Source organism: Typopeltis vanoorti, chromosome 16 (assembly GCF_054136105.1).
Source record: "Typopeltis vanoorti isolate ZY-2024b chromosome 16, IOZ_Tvanoo_1.0, whole genome shotgun sequence".
NCBI classification, from domain to species: domain Eukaryota; kingdom Metazoa; phylum Arthropoda; class Arachnida; order Uropygi; family Thelyphonidae; genus Typopeltis; species Typopeltis vanoorti.
The window spans coordinates 55,210,845-55,231,437 of NC_143564.1; the positions used below are offsets into that span (position 1 = coordinate 55,210,845).

Here is a 20,593-nt window from a genome sequence, read left to right on the forward strand (position 1 = left end):
AGTCTTTGCATCACTTGCAATGCGCCCTATAAACTTCAGTCTACTGTCAACTATCACTCCCAGACTACCAGATCTCAAATCTAATCTAATTCCTAAAGTATAGTTCCAACAATAAAGTATACAGCCTTTAATATCTCTGCACTTGAAAATGCAACAATTTGCACTTATTAATATTAAAACTACAATCCCACTCATTTGTCCAAGCAAAAAGTCTATTCAAATCTTCCTGAAGGAAATTAATATCAGTAATGATCCTTATAATTCTACTTATTATTAAATATCATTAACAAATAAGATAAACAGTGTGGGATGAAGAACGCAATCCTGGCAACACTAATGGTTACCCTCTTTTATTGAGAGACGTCTCCATAATATGCAACTTGTCTTAGATGGATCTCTGATCCATCTTACTAACATATCATGGTGGTAATCTATCAAACATTTAAAGCATAACCATTCTATTCAAACATACTTAAAGTCCAAGAATATCACTATATGAATCTCCCTTATCCAACACATTCATTATCTTATCATAAAATGCAAGTAAATTATTAAAACAAAACCTATCCTTTACAAATCCATGCTGACTATCATAAAGAATCTTATGTCCATCAACCCAATCCTGTATTTTATTCTAAACCAATCTCTCCAACCAATGACTACAAATGAAGCAACACAGACTGGTCTATAATTGGAAACTTATGTTCTAGAACTCTTCTTGTGGAGTGGTACTATTTCACCTTCTTTCCACTCAATAGGAACCTTACCCACTATAAGATTTTCACTCACAGATCTTCAACCTTATCCACTTCCTGGAGTAATGTTCCAATAATATAGTACATATCCTTATGTCTCTCCACCCCAAAATGCAATACTTTGCACTTATTAATATTAAGACTACAGCTCCACTCATTTGTCAAAACAATATGTACCATGGTTATGAGTATAGCTAACTGTTTTGCACAAGTCTTAAAAATACGTGGTGATATGTCTTCTATTCTTAGAGCCTTATTATCTCAGCCAAGCAATTCACTTCTTATTCTCCTACGATATACAATGCTGAAGTATTCATTCAATAATTCCACTATATCCTTTGGAATGTTCACTTTGCTATAATGACTATCCATGAGTATCTGCCATAACTATTCTTCCTCTTGCTTGCTATATAGCAGAAGAATTCCCATGAATTATCTTTGGCCTGACTTGCCAATCTCCTCTCATATTTCATCTTTCTTTCTTTACCTTTTGCCACCTTCCCTAATGGCACTTTACATTCATCATTCATCTGATTGGAACTGAATGTGTTCTACCTCCTCCATATCATTTTCTTTTCAAACACAGTTTGCTTGATTTCACTGCTCATCTATTTCACTCCTAATCTATTTATTTGCTTAACTGCTGGTATGCAATTATATAATGCTTGTGTCAGATACTGCCGTATGAATTTGGAGATGACAATCAACAAAATTTGAAGATGATAATCAACATAATAAAATTCCTTCAAAAACTTAAATCCTTCTTAAGTTTTTGAGGAGATTTTACAGGATTAATACAGAAAAGATTATACACAGAGTGGAGACTGAGAGGAAGAAAACAAGAGGTCATCCCCGGAAGCTGGAAGTTGTGTAAAGACAGCGCAAAGGAGAATAAATAGCAGCTTTTTTTTACTGAGAATATGGGATAAATGCATTATAAGAATGTGTTTTAAATATTTTATCCAATCCCATTCATTTCAGTTTATTTGAGAGCTTTTTTGTGTGACAGTCTATCAAAAGCTATTCAAAAATCTAAGTATATAACTATATATGCATCTTCTTTGTCCAACACATTTGTCACCTTGTTATAGTATGTACATAAGTTGGTAAAACATGATCACCCTTTAACAAATCCATGCTGACAACCACATAAAATACTGCTGTTATCAGCCCATTTCTGTATCCTAGTTCACACCAATCTCTCCAGTACCTTAACCACAACTCCAGATGTACAGATTTGCCTATAATTTGTAGCCACAACCTTATCACACCTTTATGCAGTGGAATAATTTTATCTTCTATCCACCCTATTGAAACCTATGCTGTTGTAAGACTTATTACAACAACACTCTTATTAAACAGGCATACCAGAGCTGTTGCCAATTCTATGGAATATTCCCTTAACACACATGGTGATATGTCATCAATCTTATTGCCTTATTGACATCAAGCTTATTTATTTCCTGCTCACTCACAATTAAGCTATCCTCTCTAAATGAGTTTTTCATGATTTCGCCCTGATGGGGAGGAAACACCCTTGCAAACTGTTCACTGAAATACCTCAACAAAAGGAAGTATAGTGGAAGAAACAATAGCGAAACACTGTGGAAGCTAAGGAAAATCAGAATGAGGAAATGAAAGAAACGAATGATAGACTGACAGATAGTGTAATTGCCATATTGAGTGGGTAGCAGAGAGAACTTATTATAAGAAGGAAGGAAAATTTATTGAACTGTTCCAAGATAACATTTGCAAACAGCATGTGAAATAAGAAACTTAAGGTCAAAGAGTGTTGTATCTCATCATAGCAATAGAAGGGGTCGCAGACTGTTTTTCCATCAGTTTGTGATAGTGATCAATGCCATACTGACCTGGGAAGTAAAAAATATATGATATTTCAGTTAGGAATGGATGCATGATGAATTACAAAGCCTGAAATTATGACAAACTTAAGAGAATACTATGCTCAGTCGCATGATCTCAGATAATGAATGGGAAACATAGCAGCACATGAGAAGCAGTGAAAGATATTTAAATGATGCAGTATATGAATGTGTCCATATAGTTCAAAGAACAATCAGAATGGAAGTGAAATGGATGCAAGAGAACCATAAGATGATGTTGAAGGCATATCATAAGCAAAAGGATTATAAGAGCTACAAAATATATGAACATATTTTTTGATTAATTTTGATTAATCAAGAAAATTTTTGAGTATTGTATAATAAGCAGATGATGAAAAGAAACAAAAATAACTTTATCATCATGCCAAATAAAAGAAATGAAAGTAGAAGAATAACTTTACTGAATGAAGTTGGTATGCAGTGATTCAAATTACAAGCTCTACCATGTGCGGCTCAGCAGTAAAACTGTTACATTCTAGTGGAATTTGAGCAAGAAGATATTTTGCAGTCTGGGAAGATAGCAGAAAGTTCCATCAGGGTGCCTGATCTTGAACCATTAAAGTCTAAAAATCAGAATATTTGATTCTATTGAAAGAGCTGCTGAAAATTTGAAAATTTAAATTTTGGTTGAAAATTTGGTTAGTCTGCAAAAAGGAAAGCTGCTATTTTTCTTTCTTTTTTTTTTTTTTTATGAATGCCATGGTGGTAGTCCAATATCTAGAGTTTGTCAGAGAATTTTGCAAACCAACAGGTAATATGGCAGTCTATGGGTCTTACAGATTTTCCCACCGTGGCAAAAAATAATTGGCCACACAGGATGGTGTGTCAGGGATTTTGTTTTTGTAGCATATAATAGACAGCTGTTGACATTGAAGTGACAGTGGTGGATGCTTTGCCTCAGCATGCAGACTACAGATCAGTGAAGTTCAAAATGCTACAGCTTCAATTATGTCATGATGGTGAATTGGGTAAAGCAATCATGGGCTACTCTTTCTGGCAGAAGCATAAACTTGAAACTCATTTCAAGTTTTGATCTAATCAGCACATTGTACAATTGAAGCAAACTGTCAGCTCATTACCCAAGAGGTAGAAGACAGGGTGCAAAGGATGCTCATTATTTTACAGCACTTATATTATACTTGCTGTATGTTATGGAGGAAACTGAGTTATTTGTTAAACATGCGTTCCAAGAACTTGGCTCCTGAGGCTGGTGCAAATGGGATTAAAGTTTGTCCTAATGTGGTTTTGGGATGGGAGGAAGATATGTTTGCAGCAAAAATGCACACAAGCTGTCTTCTGATGTGAAAATCTGAATCCATTTGAAAGCACTGATTTTGAAAGATGGTCAGTCATTTTCTGCAGCTATCTTTCTATGATCCTCGCAGAGTTATATAAATGAGAAAAGATGGTTAAATCATCCACATAGTTCTCATTACTCACAATTGTATGAACTGTTCAGTTATTAAGTTAAGCTTAATTGCAAAAAGCATAATAGTTAAAACTGAACCATGTGGAACATCCTCCTCTTGGGTATATGGTGGAGAGAGAGCAGTTCTTGCTCAGACTTAGAAGATTTGAGTGGGTAGAAAGTTCTTGAAGAAGAGACGGAGATTACCTATGTGAACAAAGTCGTGTAGATCTTTCAATATTCAAATCTCCAAACAGCATCGTACGCTTTTCCACATCAAAGAAAACCAGTTCTAAGCGGTCAGATTTTAGGAAACATGTTGTATGGATGCTTCCAGCCAGACTAGATAATCAGTTGCTGATTTGTATTTACAGAAGCCAGATTGTGTTCTGGGGAAAAAAAAAAAAAAATGAGGGTTAACCATTTTTTTCCCAGAACCTTACACAAGCAGCTGGTCATTACAATTAGCCGATTGTTTATTGGTGATTTTGGACCATTCCCTGGCACAGGAAAGGGCTATAATGATAATTGTCTTTTGCCAGGTTGTAGGAAAAGCATTCTCACAGAATATTCTGTTACATAGGAGAGTAGTTGATCTCTGGAAATAGGGACATATATTTAATCATCTCATAATGGATGTTATCTGATCCAAAAGCAGTTGGGTGGTTTCAGCATTCACTTTTCCTTTAATGAATAACCTAATATATTCTTCATCATTGCTCAAAGAACATATAATTTGTGTTTTTCTGCTTGCACTTCTTAGCAAGAAACTTGGGAGTTGGGGATACTGCTGATGGTTTTAGCAAATCTCTCTCTCTCTCTCTCTCTCTCTCTCTCTCTCTGAGAGTGTTGATAACTGCTGTTGGGTCAGCAACTATGCATCCATTATGTTCATTAATGAAGAGTTGGCAGGTGGAGTATCTTCCCTGCATTTTCAGGATTTTGTTGCGGACATCTTTAGCGTTGGTTACTTTTGGTATCTGTTAGGTATCTACCTGGACACTGAATGAACGAGAATAGGCTGGCAATTTGGGACTTAGCTGAACAAATTGTATTCTTACTGGCTTAAACCACAATACAAAATGATGGTACAACATGGCAGAATTTCATGTTGGTTGGGGAATCACCCAGTTAAACAAGGCCCCCATTGTTTTTTCTGGAGAACCAGGGCAAACAGTGAAAAGTCAGCTACTGGAACAATCCTAAACCACAACCCAACTCACATCACTAGAGTTCAAGATCAGTACTCTCAACATAAGAAGCCTGAATGGCAAAGAAATGGAGGCAGCTGAGGAATTGGATAAGTACCAAATTGACATAATAGGGGTGAGTGACTGAAACAAAAAAGGCAAAACCTGGTGAAATCTTTCTAAGCAATAAATACAAAATGTTACATTCAGGCAATGAGAATCAAGGAAAAGAAGGAATAGTTATAGTATTCAACACTAAATACGAGGCTAAGCTTCTTGAATGACAGGCAATATCAAGCACAGTGATGTGGGCAAATATCAGAATGGGGAACTGGCCAATGACACTTATTTGTGCCTATGGACCTACAGAAGGTTCTACTAAGGTAGACGTGGAGGAATTTTCTGAGGCTTTAGAGAAAGCAAATGACACAATGAAAAACTAAAAGTTGATCCTTGGTGGGGATCTAAATAGTAGAGTAGGAAATGATTGTCAGACATACAGAAATATTTTGGCAAAATTTGGAGAAAAGAGCAAAGCTAATAATAATGGCAAATACCTGTTGGATTTCTGTTCAGGACATGGACTGTTATTACTAACACAATGATCCAACATAAAAATGTGCACAAATTCACATGGAGAGAAGAGGGAAGGAATAAGAAAAGTTGACTATATTATTGTTGATAGTGATGTTTTCTCCTTGGTGCAGGACACTAGAGTGTACAGAGGATTTGAAATTGGAAGTGACCACCATTTAGTCTTGAGCAAGATAAAATTGAATTTCATATTGAAAAGAACATGTAAGAAAGTTGAGCAGCTCTCATATGTGACTGGGTATTTTAGTCTACAGTATTCTAACATTATTCTAGAAAAAATTAAAAAGTCTGAAAACAGGAACCAAACAGTGGCAAGCCCTGAAGAAAACATCGAGTGATTCAGCCAGAGAGGCATGTGTTGAGGTTGTCAGCAAGGAGAGAAAAATCAGAATGCCATGGTGGACACAGGAAGTTGAAAGTACAGTGAAGGAAAAGAAGAAAGCATATCAAAAGTTCCTGGCAAATAAGTGAGCTTGTGCTCTTAGAGAATACAGAGATAAATGTAAGAAATTTAAACATTGTGTAAAACTTGCTAAACAAAAGTCATAGTGAAATTTTGGCTAGAGCAAGGCTGGTTGGTTGGCCGAGTGATCAGCGTATCCCCTCTCGAGCTAAAAGCTGTGCATTCAAATCCTGCCATGGGCATGGTTGTTTGATTGTCTGTGAAAATACTAGTGGTGATGATGGGCATTGGTGTAGATGATGATGGTAGTTGTGGTACAACATGACAAAATTTCATGCCAGCTGGGTGTCGCACGGTTAAACAAAGCCCCCATTGTTTTCACCAAGGAACCAGGGCAAACAGCGAAAAGTCAGATACAGGAACAAATCTGAAAACTCACCCCAACTCAACATCACCAGAGTTAAAGATACTATCAACAAAAGAAGTCTGAATGGCAAAGAAATGGAGCTAGCTGACGAATTAGATAAGTACCAGATCGACATAATAGGGGTGACTGAAACAAAAAAAGACAAAAACTGGTGAGATCTTTCTGAACAATAAATACAAAATGTTATATTCAGGAAATGACAATCAAGGAAAAGAAGGAGTAGCCATAGTATTCAACACAAAATACGAGGCTAATCTTCTTGAATGGCAGTCAGCCTCAATTAGAGTAATGTGGGCAAATATGAGAGTGGGGAACTGGACAATGAGACTTATTTGTGCCTATGGTCCCACAGAAGGTTCTACTAAGGTAGAAGTGGAGGAATTTTTTGATGCTTTAGAAAAAGCAAATGACACAATGAAAAAGGAAAAGTTGGTCCTTGTTGGGGATCTAAATAGTAGAATAGGAAATGATTGTCAGACATACAAAAATATTTTGGAAAACTTTGGAGAAAAGAGCAAAACTAATAATAATGTCAAATGTCTGTTGGATTTCTGCTCAGGACATGGACTGGTTATTACTAACACAATGTTCCAACAAAAAAATGTGCACAAATTCACATGGAGAGAAGAGGCAAGGAATAAGAAAAGTCTCATTGACTATGTTATTGTTGATAGTTATGTTTTCTCCCTGGTGCAGGACACCAGAGTGTACAGAGGATTTGAAAATGGAAGTGATCACTATTTAGTCTGAGCTGGATAAAATTGAATTTCATATTGAAAAGAATAACATGTAAGAAAGTTTTAAAGCAAATAAAAGTTGAGCAGCTCTCAGATGTGAACTGTAGACTAAAATACACAAGGTTATTGAAGAAAAAATGAAAGAGTTTGAGAACAGGAATCAAAACTTGGAGATTCAGTGACAAACCTTTAAGAAAGCCCTGATTGATTCAGCTAGAGAGGTGAAGTTGTCTGCAAGGATAGAAAAATTAGAAGTCCATGGTGGACATGGGACATTAAAGAGGCAGTGAAGGAAAAGAAGAAAGCATATCAAAAGTTCCTGGCAAATAAGTCAGCTTATGCTCTTAGAGAATACAGAGACAAATGCAAGAATGTTAAACACTGTGTAAAACTAGCTAAACAAAAGTCAACGGAGGACTAAGCGTCTTCAACAACCTACAGAAAATATTCTGTAGGTTGTTAAAGAATATTAGGAATGGAGGAAAGAGTGCTGTAAAAGGAGTTAGAGATGATAAAAGTGACATGAAAACGGAAGGAAAAGATATCCTTGAAGTATGGAGTAATTACTTTGAAAAACTGCTAAATGAAACAAGCAGTGATGACAGCACAGTGGTAAAAAACACTGACCACCCATGCAGTCAGGAACACATATCCATACTTGAAGTAGAAAAAGCCACCAAAGGCTTAAAATGTGGAAAGGCAGCAGCAGATGATGTTTATTATTTTAACGGTATAATAGGGGAAAGCGTGTTGGTGGGGTGCTGCTTATGATAAGTGATGACCTATGTCCTCTAAGAGTGGAGAATTTGGAAGGAAGTGAGACAAATGATTTTGAGAGCGTATGGTGTGAGGTAGAGGTAGGCAAGACAGGATATTTAGTAGGGTGTTGCTACAGACCCAGGAGCACAGAGGATGGGGACCAGGAGATGTTTAGACAGCTAAGTTTGGCAAGTGCAAGAAAGAATGATTGTTATGGGAGATTTTAACTTCAGTAGTATAAATTGGAGAGAGGAAGATGCATGTAACAATAGGGGAATGGAATTTCTAGAATTCTTGAGGGACAAATGTCTTAGGCAACATGTAACAGAGGGAACAAGAGGTTCAAAAATTTTGGATTTGGTTATAGCATCAGAAGAGTTGATAATAACTGAGTTGACGTCTCTCCCACCAGTTGGAGAGAGTGACCATATGGTGTTGACTTGGAAAATGAATAGACATGCAGGAGTATCAAAGAGACGGGAACTTATGTGGAATTATAAGGCAGGTGATTATAATAGTCTTAGACGTCAACTTCGGGAAGTTTCATGGAGGGAGGAATTGGAAGGCCGGGATATCACCAGTGTGTGGGAAATTGTGAAAGAATATTTGTTATCAGCAATGGTAAGTTGTATACCACGAGTGAAGAAGAGGGTGCAATTTGGAGTAAAGTGGATGACAAACAATATTAAACAGGAATTCCATGCGAAAAAGAGGCTATGGAAGAGATATAAGGAGACAGGTGAAGAGATGCATGAGGAATATAAGACACAAGCCAGAAGAGTGACTCGTGTGGTAAGGAAAGCGAAACTGGAATATGAGAGGAGATTGGCCCTAAGATCCAAAGAAAATCCTAGGGAATTTTTTAGCTATGTGGCCAGTAGGAGGAGAAATGACTGTGGAAGAATGATATTGTGGGATAAAAATGGGAATAGAGTGACTGATGCAGAGGACATAGTGGAATTGTTCAATGAACACTTTATTGGAGTATTTCATCCTAGAGGAGTCAGTTTTAATGCTAGAGGGATAGGACTGGTACAAGGTCTGGAGGTACAGGAGGAGAGTGTGTTTCAGATACTGAGTACTCTGGATGTCAGTAAAGCTGTGGGACTGGATGGTATTTCGCCACGAGTTTTGAGAGAATGTGCTAGGGAATTGACAATACCTTTAACGTGGCTTTTCAATGAAAGTCTGGCTTTGGCAAAGGTGCCCAGGGAATGGAAGGAAGGTAAGATAGTGCCATTGCATAAGGGTGGTAACAGACTGGAAGTGTCTAATTATAGGCCAGTCTGTGTGTCATCAGTAGTTGTTAAGATCTTGGAGAAAGTAGTGAGCGACCGTGTACAGCATTGGGCAGATGAGGGTGATGTTATCTCTGAGAATCAACATGGATTTGTGAAAGGACGCTCTTGTTTTAGCAATATGCTAGCCTTTTATAATAAAGTTACAAGAGCATTAGATGAGGGAAAGGCATATACTGCAATTTTCTTAGACTTGGCGAAGGCATTTGACAGGGTGCCACATGATAAGCTGATATTTAAGTTGCAGCACATGGGTCTGGATGTCAGATTGGTCAACTGGATTCAGGATTGGCTGTCTGATAGGTATCAGAGAGTTGTGTATGGTGGAGCAGTTTCCAGGAGGCAGAGGGTTACAAGTGGGGTCCCACAGGGCTCAGTACTAGGACCTATATTGTTTAACCTTTATATCAATGACATAGCCAGTGGATTGCAGGGGGATATTCAGTTGTTTGCGGATGATGCGAAGCTGGGAAGGATTATTAGTAATAGTGCAGATGTGGTAGCCCTGCAAGAGGATTTAAATAAGCTAGATAGATGGGCAAATGAATGGGGGTCAGTTTAATGCAGCAAAATGTAAGGTCTTGAAGTTTGGGAAACATCGATGGGATGCTGCATACTCTATGGGAGGAGTTATACTGGAGGAAGTAGGGGAGACAAGAGATCTGGGATTGATGATTGATAGAAACCTGAAGTTTAGGGGACATATTGCAAAGGTGGTGAAGGTAACACAGAGGATTGCTGCTATTATGAGAAGGACACTGACCTGCAGAGATAAGAGGGTTATCATTCCGTTGTATAAGTCTCTGATCAGACCACACTTGGACTATTGTTCTCAGATTTGGTCCCCAGGATTTGAAGGGGATAAATTAACTGTGGAAAGGATACAAAGACGGATGACAAAGATGGTTTCAGGACTGTACAAGGATAGTTATGAGGATCGGCTGAGAGAATGTGGACTGCAGAGTTTGGTGGATAGAAGAAGGAGAGGTGATATGATTGAGACTTTTAAACCGTTGAGAGGTGGTTACAGGGTTGACACTGGGGAGTTCTTTCGCTTGGTTGATCAGCGAGAAGGAGTGATGACAAGAGGCCATCCCTGGAAGTTACGAAAGGAAACTGTGAGCAAGAGGGTAAGGAGTGGTTTCTTTGTGTGGAGGGTGGTTGAGCCGTGGAATGCATTGCCTGATGGAGTGGTGGGAGCGAGAACGGTCAGCGAGTTTAAAGAGTGGTATGATAAACTTTGTGTTTCTCAGGGGGGGACCTCCCCTCGATGAGTCTTGACAGACTTTATGTCTTAGAAAGGACCTCCCTCGATGAGTCTTTTGACTCCTTGGAGGCCTGAATAATAATAATAATAATAATAATTAATTAATAGAACTAATAGAACACAGAAACAGTAAATAATTAATTTATTAACTTGATGCTGATATTTCGCAGGTATTATAACCAGCATCTTCAGAGCACAAAAACACTGTTTGTCACAATACGCGAGACTAAAACAACATGGGGTACTTAAACAAAATTGTAGCAGCAACACAAAGACTAAAGTCCTGATTTTGGCGCCCTCTATCTGAAAAAAAAAAAAAAAAAAAAAAAAAAAACTATCACATATTACTAGAGTCCTAGAAAAGTGCTAGTTTTTTTTTATTCGACTGTCTCCCAGATCTTTTTTTTTTTTTTTTTTTTCAGATAGAGGGCGCCAAAATCAGGACTTTAGTCTTTGTGTTGCTGCTACAATTTTGTTTAAGTACACCATGTTGTGTTAGTCTCGTGTATTGTGACAAACAGTGTTTTTGTGCTCTGAAGATGCTGGTTATAATACCAGCGAAATATCAGCATCAAGTTAATAAATTAATTATTTACTTAGTTTCTGTGTTCTATTATACGGTTAAAATAATAAACAACATGTTCGACGAACACATAAGTCTGTCCACACGTTTAAGGAGTAGATGATATTCGATCAGAAATGCTGAAGTATGGTGGTATAAAAGTCTTACAGTGGCTGCACTGCATAGTTCAGAAAGCCTGGATAGAGGGACGAATTCCTGATGATTGGAGTAGAGCTCTCATAGTACCCATATATAAAAAGGGAAATAAAACTGAATGTGAGAATTTCAGAGGTATTTCCTTACTAAGTGTTCCTGGCAAGATCTATGTGAGTATACTTGAGAAACGATTGAGAAGAATTGTGGAAAAAAAGCTGGGTGAAGAACAAGCTGGATTCAGGCCACATAGAGGCTGTCAGGATCAGATCTTCACTTCACGACAAATAGTCGAGAAAGAGTGGGAATATAACAAGTATCTGTATTTAAGTTTTGTTGATCTGGAAAAGGCATATGACATGGTGCGAAGAGAGAAGCTATTCAATACGCTGCAGTTATATGGTGTCAACGGGGCATTATATCAAACAATACTTAGTGTTTATTTGAGTTGTAAGTCAGCAGTTAGAATTGAAAGAAGTAAGATGGTTTAATGTTAAATCTGGTGTGAGACAGGGATGTACATTATCCTTTCTGTTATTCATTATCTATATGGATCACATTATGAAGGAAAGTGGTATTAAACATGATATAAAAATTGGAGATGTTAATGTCAGCTCTTTGCTTTATGCGGATGATGTTATACTTCTAAATAAATCCGCTACAAGTCTGCAAGATTCTCTGAAAAAATTTAATAACTGTTGTAATAGATATGGTATGAAGGTCAGCAATAAAAAGACAAAGACAATGAAAATAGGCAGAATCATTGAAAATGTCAACTGTGTTGTGAATGGAGGACCTGTGGAACAAGTAAAACATTTTGGCAACTTAGGCACGATTTTTAGTGAAGATGGTAAATTAAATATAGAAATAGACAACAGAATCAGCAAAGAAAAAAAAAATATGGTGGGAAGTCAATTGAATAAATTCATATGGAATAAGAGAGAAATTAGTCAAAACACTAAATTAGCTGTATACAAATCAGTTTTAACTTATGGATCCGAGAGCTGGGTCAGAAGTAAAACACTTGACCAAAGACTAGAGACCGCAGATATGAGAGTTCAGAGAAAGATTAGAGGTATGAACAGATGGCATCAATGGCAATATCATATTAAAAACAAGGTTATTAGGAAAGAACTTGACATTGTCAGCATCCAGGAATGCATTAGCAGTGCTAATCTCAGGTGGTATGGTCACTTAAACAGAATGGGTGAAGAAAGATTAGCAAAACAAGTGTTCTCTGCCAGGTTGGCAGGAAAAAGACCCAGAGGAAGACCAATATATAGGTGGATTGATACTGTGCAAAGTGCCTTAGATGATAGAAATATAAGATCTGATAATGTTGGAGTCTTGAAAAGTAACAGACTGATTTGGAGGAAAATTGTAGATAGGAAGTTAGTAATGATGTAATTATTTTCATGTAGTACTATCATATCCTGTACACCCCTTGAGGGTACATGGCAGGAATTTGCTGCTGCTGATGATGATGATGAGATAGATGGGCAAATGAATGGGGATGTCGGTTTAATGCAGCAAAATGTAAGGTCTTGAGGTTTGGGACACATCGATGGGATGCTGTATACTCTATGGGAGGGGTTAAACTGGAGGAAGTAGGAGAAACAAGAGATCTGGGTTTGATGATTGATAGAAACCTGAAATTTAGGGGACATATTGCAAAGGTAGTGAAGGTAACACAGAAGATTGCTGCAATAATGAGAAGGACACTGACCTGCAGAGATAAAATGGTTATCATTCCGTTGTATAAGACTCTGATCAGACCACACTTAGACTATTGTTCTCAGATCTGGTCCCCAGGATTCGAAGGGGATATATTAACTGTGGAAAGGGTACAAAGGTGGATAACAAAGATGGTGTCGGGACTGTACAATGTTAGTTATAAGGATCGGCTGAGGGAGTGTGGACTGCAGAGGTTGGTGGATAGAAGGAGGGGGTGATATGAATGAGCCTTTTAAACTGTTGAGAGGTGGTTACAGGGTTGACACTGGGGAGTTCTTTTGCCTGGTTGAACAGCAGGAAGGAGTCATGACAAGGGGCCATCCCTGGAAGTTACGAAAGGAAACCGTGAGAAAGAGGGTGAGGAGTGGTTTCTTTGGATGGAGGGTGGTTGAACCATGAATGCATTGCCTGATGGAGTGGTCAGAGCAAGAACAGTCAATGCATTTAAGGAGTGGTATGATAGACTTTGTGTTTCCTAGGAGGGACCTCCCTCGATGAGTCTTGATAGACTTTGTGTTTCTTAGAAAGGACCTCCCACGATGAGTCTTTTGACTCCATGGAGGCCTGAATAATAATAATAATAATAATAATAATAATAATAATAATAATAATAATAAATATATAATATTTCAGCATTTCTTGTTAAATATCATCTGCTTCAGCTGCCTTTCTACATTTCAGGTTTCCAATGGCTTTTTCTATCTCAAGTACTGATATGTACTCCAGACTTCAATCTTTTGAATGTTTTCTAAAATTATACTATAATGATATCGACCAATATCAACCAATGAGTATCTTAGGAGTGGTGGTGGTGGTGGTGATGAATATTTTTGAAAAATTGGTTAGGCCCTGCATTCAGAAATGGGCTGACAGAGAATCTCTACTTTACAATGAACAGCATGGGTTTACTAAGGGAAGGTTCATGTTTTAGCAACTTGCTTACATTATATAATAATGATATCATTGAACTAGACAATAGGAATGGACACATCATGATACTTTTGGATTTTGCTATGGCATTTCACAGAATACAGAATAGAAAACAGTTACATAAAATGAAAAATATGGAATTGGATTATAAAATATTATTATTATTAAATCTTACCATACTAATATTCCATGGAAAGGGTGCAAAAAAGAGTTACAAAGATTATATCCGGATTATGGGATTTAAATTATGAGGACAGATTGTGAGTAAGTGGATTGCAGACTCTTGTTAACAGGAGAAAGAGGGGTGATATGATAGAGGCCTATAAACTTTTGAATGGGTGTTATAGCATTTCAAATGATGAAATTTTTTGTTATATGGAAGATGGGGAGAGAACACAGGCAAGAATGGGGTAAGAGCTAGGTTTTTCTCCCAGAGATCAGTGAGTGAGTGAGTAGAATAATTTGCCCCTAGGGGTAGTGAGTGCATCTACTGTAAATGAATTTAAGGTAAGGTATAATAGCTAGATTGGGTAATTTACAGCCTCCCTCGATGAGTGCTTCACTCCCTGGAGGTCTTAGATAATAATAATAATAAAAATAATATTATAAAATATTAGTGTGGTAATAGGAAGGCTGACTGACAGATATAATAAAATGGTATATGGGGGATGGGAGTCTGCAAGATTTAAGGTAACCAGTGGTGTACCACAAAGATCAGTCCTTGGTCCACTGTTATTCAATCAGATCTTACAGATCTTTGCTGATGGTGCTAAGATAGGTAGAGTAATTAGGGATGCAACTGATATGCAGTACTTGCAGAATGATTTGAATAAGCTGGAGTTGTGTGCATTGGAAAATGGATGTCAGTTCAATGTGAGGAAATGGCTCCGTAGCGCAATTGGAAGAATGACGGTATGTTGTGCCCTTCGATTAGAAAAGGCCTAGGTTCGATTCTCGTCATGATGGGAAGAACCAGGACTTTTTTCAATTGAAGGTGAGTTAGCCGATCTCATACAGAGGTAGCAGGGTTTTTTCATCCCACATACAGACAAATCGGCCCTTCAGAACATACGCAATTTACAGACAAAAAAAAAAAAAAAAACTAGCTGTGGTGGTGGTTGTGGACAGTAGATGGCATTGACGTAGGTGATTGGTAATAGAGGTTCTGTGTAGTAGTGGAGACGAAGAGTTGTACAGTGGGTATCCTCCCGCGATGAGACTTCGGACTCCTTGGAGGTGTCATAAATAATAATAATGTAAAGTCACGCACTTTGGGATCATTAGATATCCAATGTCATATTATATTGGTGGGATTATGCTAGAAGAAACTGATCAGGCCAGGGAGCTTGGAGCATTAGGGGCCATGTAGCAAAGATTGCAAATACAACTCTTGGAGTAAAGTGGATGACAAACAATATTAAACAGGAATTGCATGCGAAAAAGAGGCTATGGAAGAGATATAAGGAGATAGGTGAAGAGATGCATGAGGAATATAAGACACAGGCCAGAAGAGTGACTAGTGTGGTAAGGAAAGCGAAACTGGAATATGAGAGGAGATTGGCCCTAAGATCCAAAGAAAATCCTAGGGATTTTTTAGCTATGTGGCCAGTAGGAGGAGAAATGACTGTGGAAGAATGATATTGTGGGATAAAAATGGGAATAGAGTGACTGATGCAGAGGACATAGTGGAATTGTTCAATGAACACTTTATTGGAGTATTTCATCCTAGAGGAGTCAGTTTTAATGCTAGAGGGATAGGACTGATACGAGGTCTGGAGGTACAGGAGGAGAGTGTGTTTCCGATACTGAGTACTCTGGATGTCAGTAAAGCTGTGGGACTGGATGGTATTTCGCCACGAGTTTTGAGAGAATGTGCTAGGGAATTGACAATACCTTTAACGTGGCTTTTCAATGAAAGTCTGGCTTTGGCAAAGGTGCCCAGGGAATGGAAGGAAGGTAAGATGGTGCCATTGCATAAGGGTGGTAACAGACTGGAAGTGTCTAATTATAGGCCAGTCTGTGTGTCATCAGTAGTTGTTAAGATCTTGGAGAAAGTAGTGAGAGACCGTGTACAGCATTGGGCAGATGAGGGTAATGTTATCTGTGAGAATCAACATGGATTTGTGAAAGGACGCTCTTGTTTTAGCAATATGCTAGCCTTTTATAATAAAGTTATAAGAACATTAGATGAGGGAAAGGCATATACGGCAATTTTCTTAGACTTGGCAAAGGCATTTGACAGGGTGCCACATGATAAGCTGATATTTAAGTTGCAGCACATGGGTCTGGATGTCAGATTGGTCAACTGGATTCAGGATTGGCTGTCTGATAGGTATCAGAGAGTTGTGTATGGTGGAGCAGTTTCCAGGAGGCAGAGGGTTACAAGTGGGGGTCCCACAGGGCTCAGTACTAGGACCTATATTGTTTAACCTTTATATCAATGACATAGCCAGTGGATTGCAGGGGGATATTCAGTTGTTTGCAGATGATGCGAAGCTGGGAAGGATTATTAGTAATAGTGCAGATGTGGTAGTCCTGCAAGAGGATTTAAATAGGCTAGATAGATGGGCAAATGAAATGAATGGGGGTGTCAGTTTAATGCAGCAAAATGTAAGGTCTTGAGGTTTGGGAAACATCGATGGGATGCTGCATACTCTATGGGAGGAGTTATACTGGAGGAAGTAGGGGAGACAAGAGATCTGGGATTGATGATTGATAGAAACCTGAAGTTTAGGGGACATATTGCAAAGGTGGTGAAGGCAACACAGAGGATTGCTGCTATTATGAGAAGGACACTGACCTGCAGAGATAAGAGGGTTATCATTCCGTTGTATAAGTCTCTGATCAGACCACACTTGGACTATTGTTCTCAGATTTGGTCCCCAGGATTTGAAGGGGATAAATTAACTGTGGAAAGGATACAAAGACGGATGACAAAGATGGTTTCAGGACTGTACAAGGATAGTTATGAGGATCAGCTGAGAGAATGTGGACTGCAGAGTTTGGTGGATAGAAGAAGGAGAGGTGATATGATTGAGACTTTTAAACTGTTGAGAGGTGGTTACAGGGTTGACACTGGGGAGTTCTTTCGCTTGGTTGATCAGCGGGAAGGAGTGATGACAAGAGGCCATCCCTGGAAGTTACGAAAGGAAACTGTGAGCAAGAGGGTAAGGAGTGGTTTCTTTGTGTGGAGGGTGGTTGAGCCGTGGAATGCATTGCCTGATGGAGTGGTGGGAGCGAGAACGGTCAGTGAGTTTAAAGAGTGGTATGATAGACTTTGTGTTTCTCAGGGGGGGACCTCCCCTTAGTGAGTCTTGACAGACTTTATGTCTTAGTAAGGACCTCCCTCGATGAGTCTTTTGACTCCTTGGAGGCCTGAATAATAATAGTAATAATAATAATAATAACTCAGAAGATAATTGCAATACTGAAATGAACTTTGACATGTAAAGATAACGATGTCATTTTACCTCTTTACAAGAAGACTTCACCTGGACTATTGCACACAGTTCTAGTCTCCTGGTTTCCATTGTGATTCTGATACAGTGGAGAGAGTGCATAGGAGAGTGTTAAAAATGATATCAGGATTGTGGAATACTGATTATGAAGACAGATTGAGAACTGAAAGAAAGCAAATAGGAAAAAGAGGACTGATATGACTGAGATTTACAAACTTCTGAAAGGGTTATGAAGAATTTCAGTTGATGGAATTTTTCATTTTATAGAGAGTGTGGAAAGGACAAGGGCCTTCTTGGAAGCTGAGAATGCTATCAAGAAGGTGGTAAGATCAAGATTTTTCTCTCATTGAGTGATGTATAATTGGAATGGATTGCCAATGGATGTTTTGTGGGCAAGCAGTGTAAATGAATTCATGAACAAGTATGACATGCAGTGGGTGTAGTATGAGGCCTCCCTTGATGAGTCTCTGACTTCCTGGAGGCCTCTCTTAATAATAATAATAATAATAATAATACTGTCCTGTTTCACTTAGCAATCTTTCAAAGTAATTACTCCGGACATCTAAATTATCTTTTTCTTCACTATTTTCATGTCGCTTTATTTCTTGAACAGCACTTTTTTTTCCTCCATTTCTAAGTTTATTCAATAGCCTGCAGAATATTTTGCAAGATTCCTGATATTTATTTTCTATTGTTCTTACCCAAGTCATCTCATGACTTTTGTTTAGCTAGTGTTACACAGTGTTTAGCTTTCTCACAGTTTTATCTGCATTCTCTCAATATACAAGATTCTTTCTTTTTTTTTCTTCTTGTTCTTGACTGCCTATTTCACTTCTTGAATCTATCACAGAATTCTGATTTTTGTATCCTTGCAGACAACTTCACCATAAGTCTCTCTCTTTCTCACTGAATCAATCAATTCTTCAGGATCTGCCACTAAATCTCCAATGTTTTAGTTCTTACTTTGAAATTCCTTCATTTTTTCTTGAAAAATATTTGTGATTTCAGTCTATATTTCATCTATGAAAGCTATTCTTACATACTTTCCCTTTAATTACGATATCCAATTTCTGCTTACTATTAAGTGGTGATCATGCTCTGTTTAAAATCCTCTGTTTACTCTAAGGCACCAATAAGTCTCATTGTCTGATCCCCATTCTAATATTTGTCAATTTCACACTCTACTTGATATTGTCTACCATTCAAGAAGAATATCTTCATATTTATTGTTACTGTTATCATTACTGCTCAAATATAAAATCTTATATTTATTGTTCAGAACATTGGTTCCCAACCAGTGGTACACATACCCATGGGGGTATGTGCTGGGCCGTTCAGGGGTAGACAAAAAGTAATCAGTAATGGTGGAAAAACAAGTAAAGTAAACAAAATGCAAAACATTAGTTATGGAACAATAAATGTTAAGTTTGAATAGCCGCTATTTTAAAAACAAGGGGTACAATTTATAGAAATGGGTTTAAAAGGGGTACACAAGTGGAAAAAGGTTGGGAACCACTGGTTTAGAAGAATCTCACCTGTTTTTGTCATATTTTATTTGGTAACACATATTACATCAATCTGGGACTTATACAATTCTTCTGCTAACATCGTTTCTTTTCCTTTGATGCTTATGTTGACCATGCTAATCTGGAAATCTGTCAATGCTGAATTGGAGTTTGTTTTAATAACTGACTTTTCACTGTTCACCCAAGTTCCCTGTTGAAATTCCATTATGCTGTATCATAATTTTATTTTGGTTTAAGACAATAAAAATACAATTTGGTCAGCTAATCCCAAACTGCCAGCCCATCCTCATTAATTTGGGACTTTAATTTAGTATTCAAACAGATATCTACTAATAGGATGCAACATGAGAAGGTGAGGATTGTAGATTAGGTCAGAAGAGCCAGTCATTTCTCCACATTCCTTAAAAAGTTATGTGGAGCTCTCCTTTCTCTGTAACCCACCATTATGTGAATAAATTATTATGTATTATGCAATAAATTAAATTTAGATATGTATTTCACTACTAACTTACCATGTCTCCTTTTGATCCCTTCACTCCTTTGTGTCCTGGTGCCCCGATATCACCCTGCAGTTATATGGGGAGAAAAAAAAGTAAGGTCATTTCAAAAATAAAATGAATTAAAAGTTATGTAGTTTTATATTTTTATTTTTCATATAATTGCTATTTGGTATTTGTACTAATTTTTAAAGAATAGAATCATGCCATTGATTCATAGGATCTTATCATACAGTGATAAGATCGTATCATTATGTAAACAATATGCATTTCATTACTATTTTTAATTACAGATTTTTTAAAAAAAAACTATTCTATTATTCTTCTTTCTTTTTTTATTTATTTTATATGAATCCCATCAATGAAAGGTTGTAAATTTTTACTACATTAATATTAGTACTGTTGATAGGATGAGGTTTAGATCAATCCAGAAACACTGTTCGCTGGGGATCAAACCATGAAGATTTCCAAGTCATCTGAAGATTCTAATTCAGTTAGACCAAGTCATCTGAAGATTCTAATTCAGTTAGACCAAGTCATCTGAAGATTCTAATTCAGTTAGACCAAGTCATCTGAAGATTCCAATTTTGTTAGATTTAATTCTGCTAGGAGCTTGCTAATGTAGAAATACATATTTCTCAAGGTACTTTTCACCACAAACGTCCATGTGGATGAAATATATCAATTATATTAAACTTCATATCCATGTTATTTTAACGGAATATCAATAATACTGCAGTTATAATGGGCACTTTTTCATCTATGAACCCCTTGATGAGTATACACATAAAGGCTGGTGGGATGATTAAAAAGTATGAGAAGTACTTCTTACACTTGAAAATACGTACGAGAGAGCTAAAGTTATGATACTAAACATTATTTCTTTGTTTTTTAATTTTTTAAAAAAATTTTAACAGCAATGTGAAGTATACATATAGCCTAATGCCAACCACACCTTCTTTTTTCTCATCTATCTCATTTCTACAAGAAT

General features: G+C 37.4%; 1 protein-coding gene across 1 annotated transcript in view; it reads right to left on the reverse strand.

Annotated features, from left to right (window-relative positions):
- The window catches only part of LOC150098029 (uncharacterized), a 995,665-nt gene that overhangs the window by 592,772 nt on the left and 382,300 nt on the right, over nucleotides 1–20,593 (reverse strand). Inside the window, exon 20 of the mRNA XM_090406661.1 lies at nucleotides 19,618–19,671. Coding sequence (XP_090262787.1) covers nucleotides 19,618–19,671 — 54 coding nt within the window. The remainder of the gene's footprint in view (nucleotides 1–19,617; nucleotides 19,672–20,593) is intronic.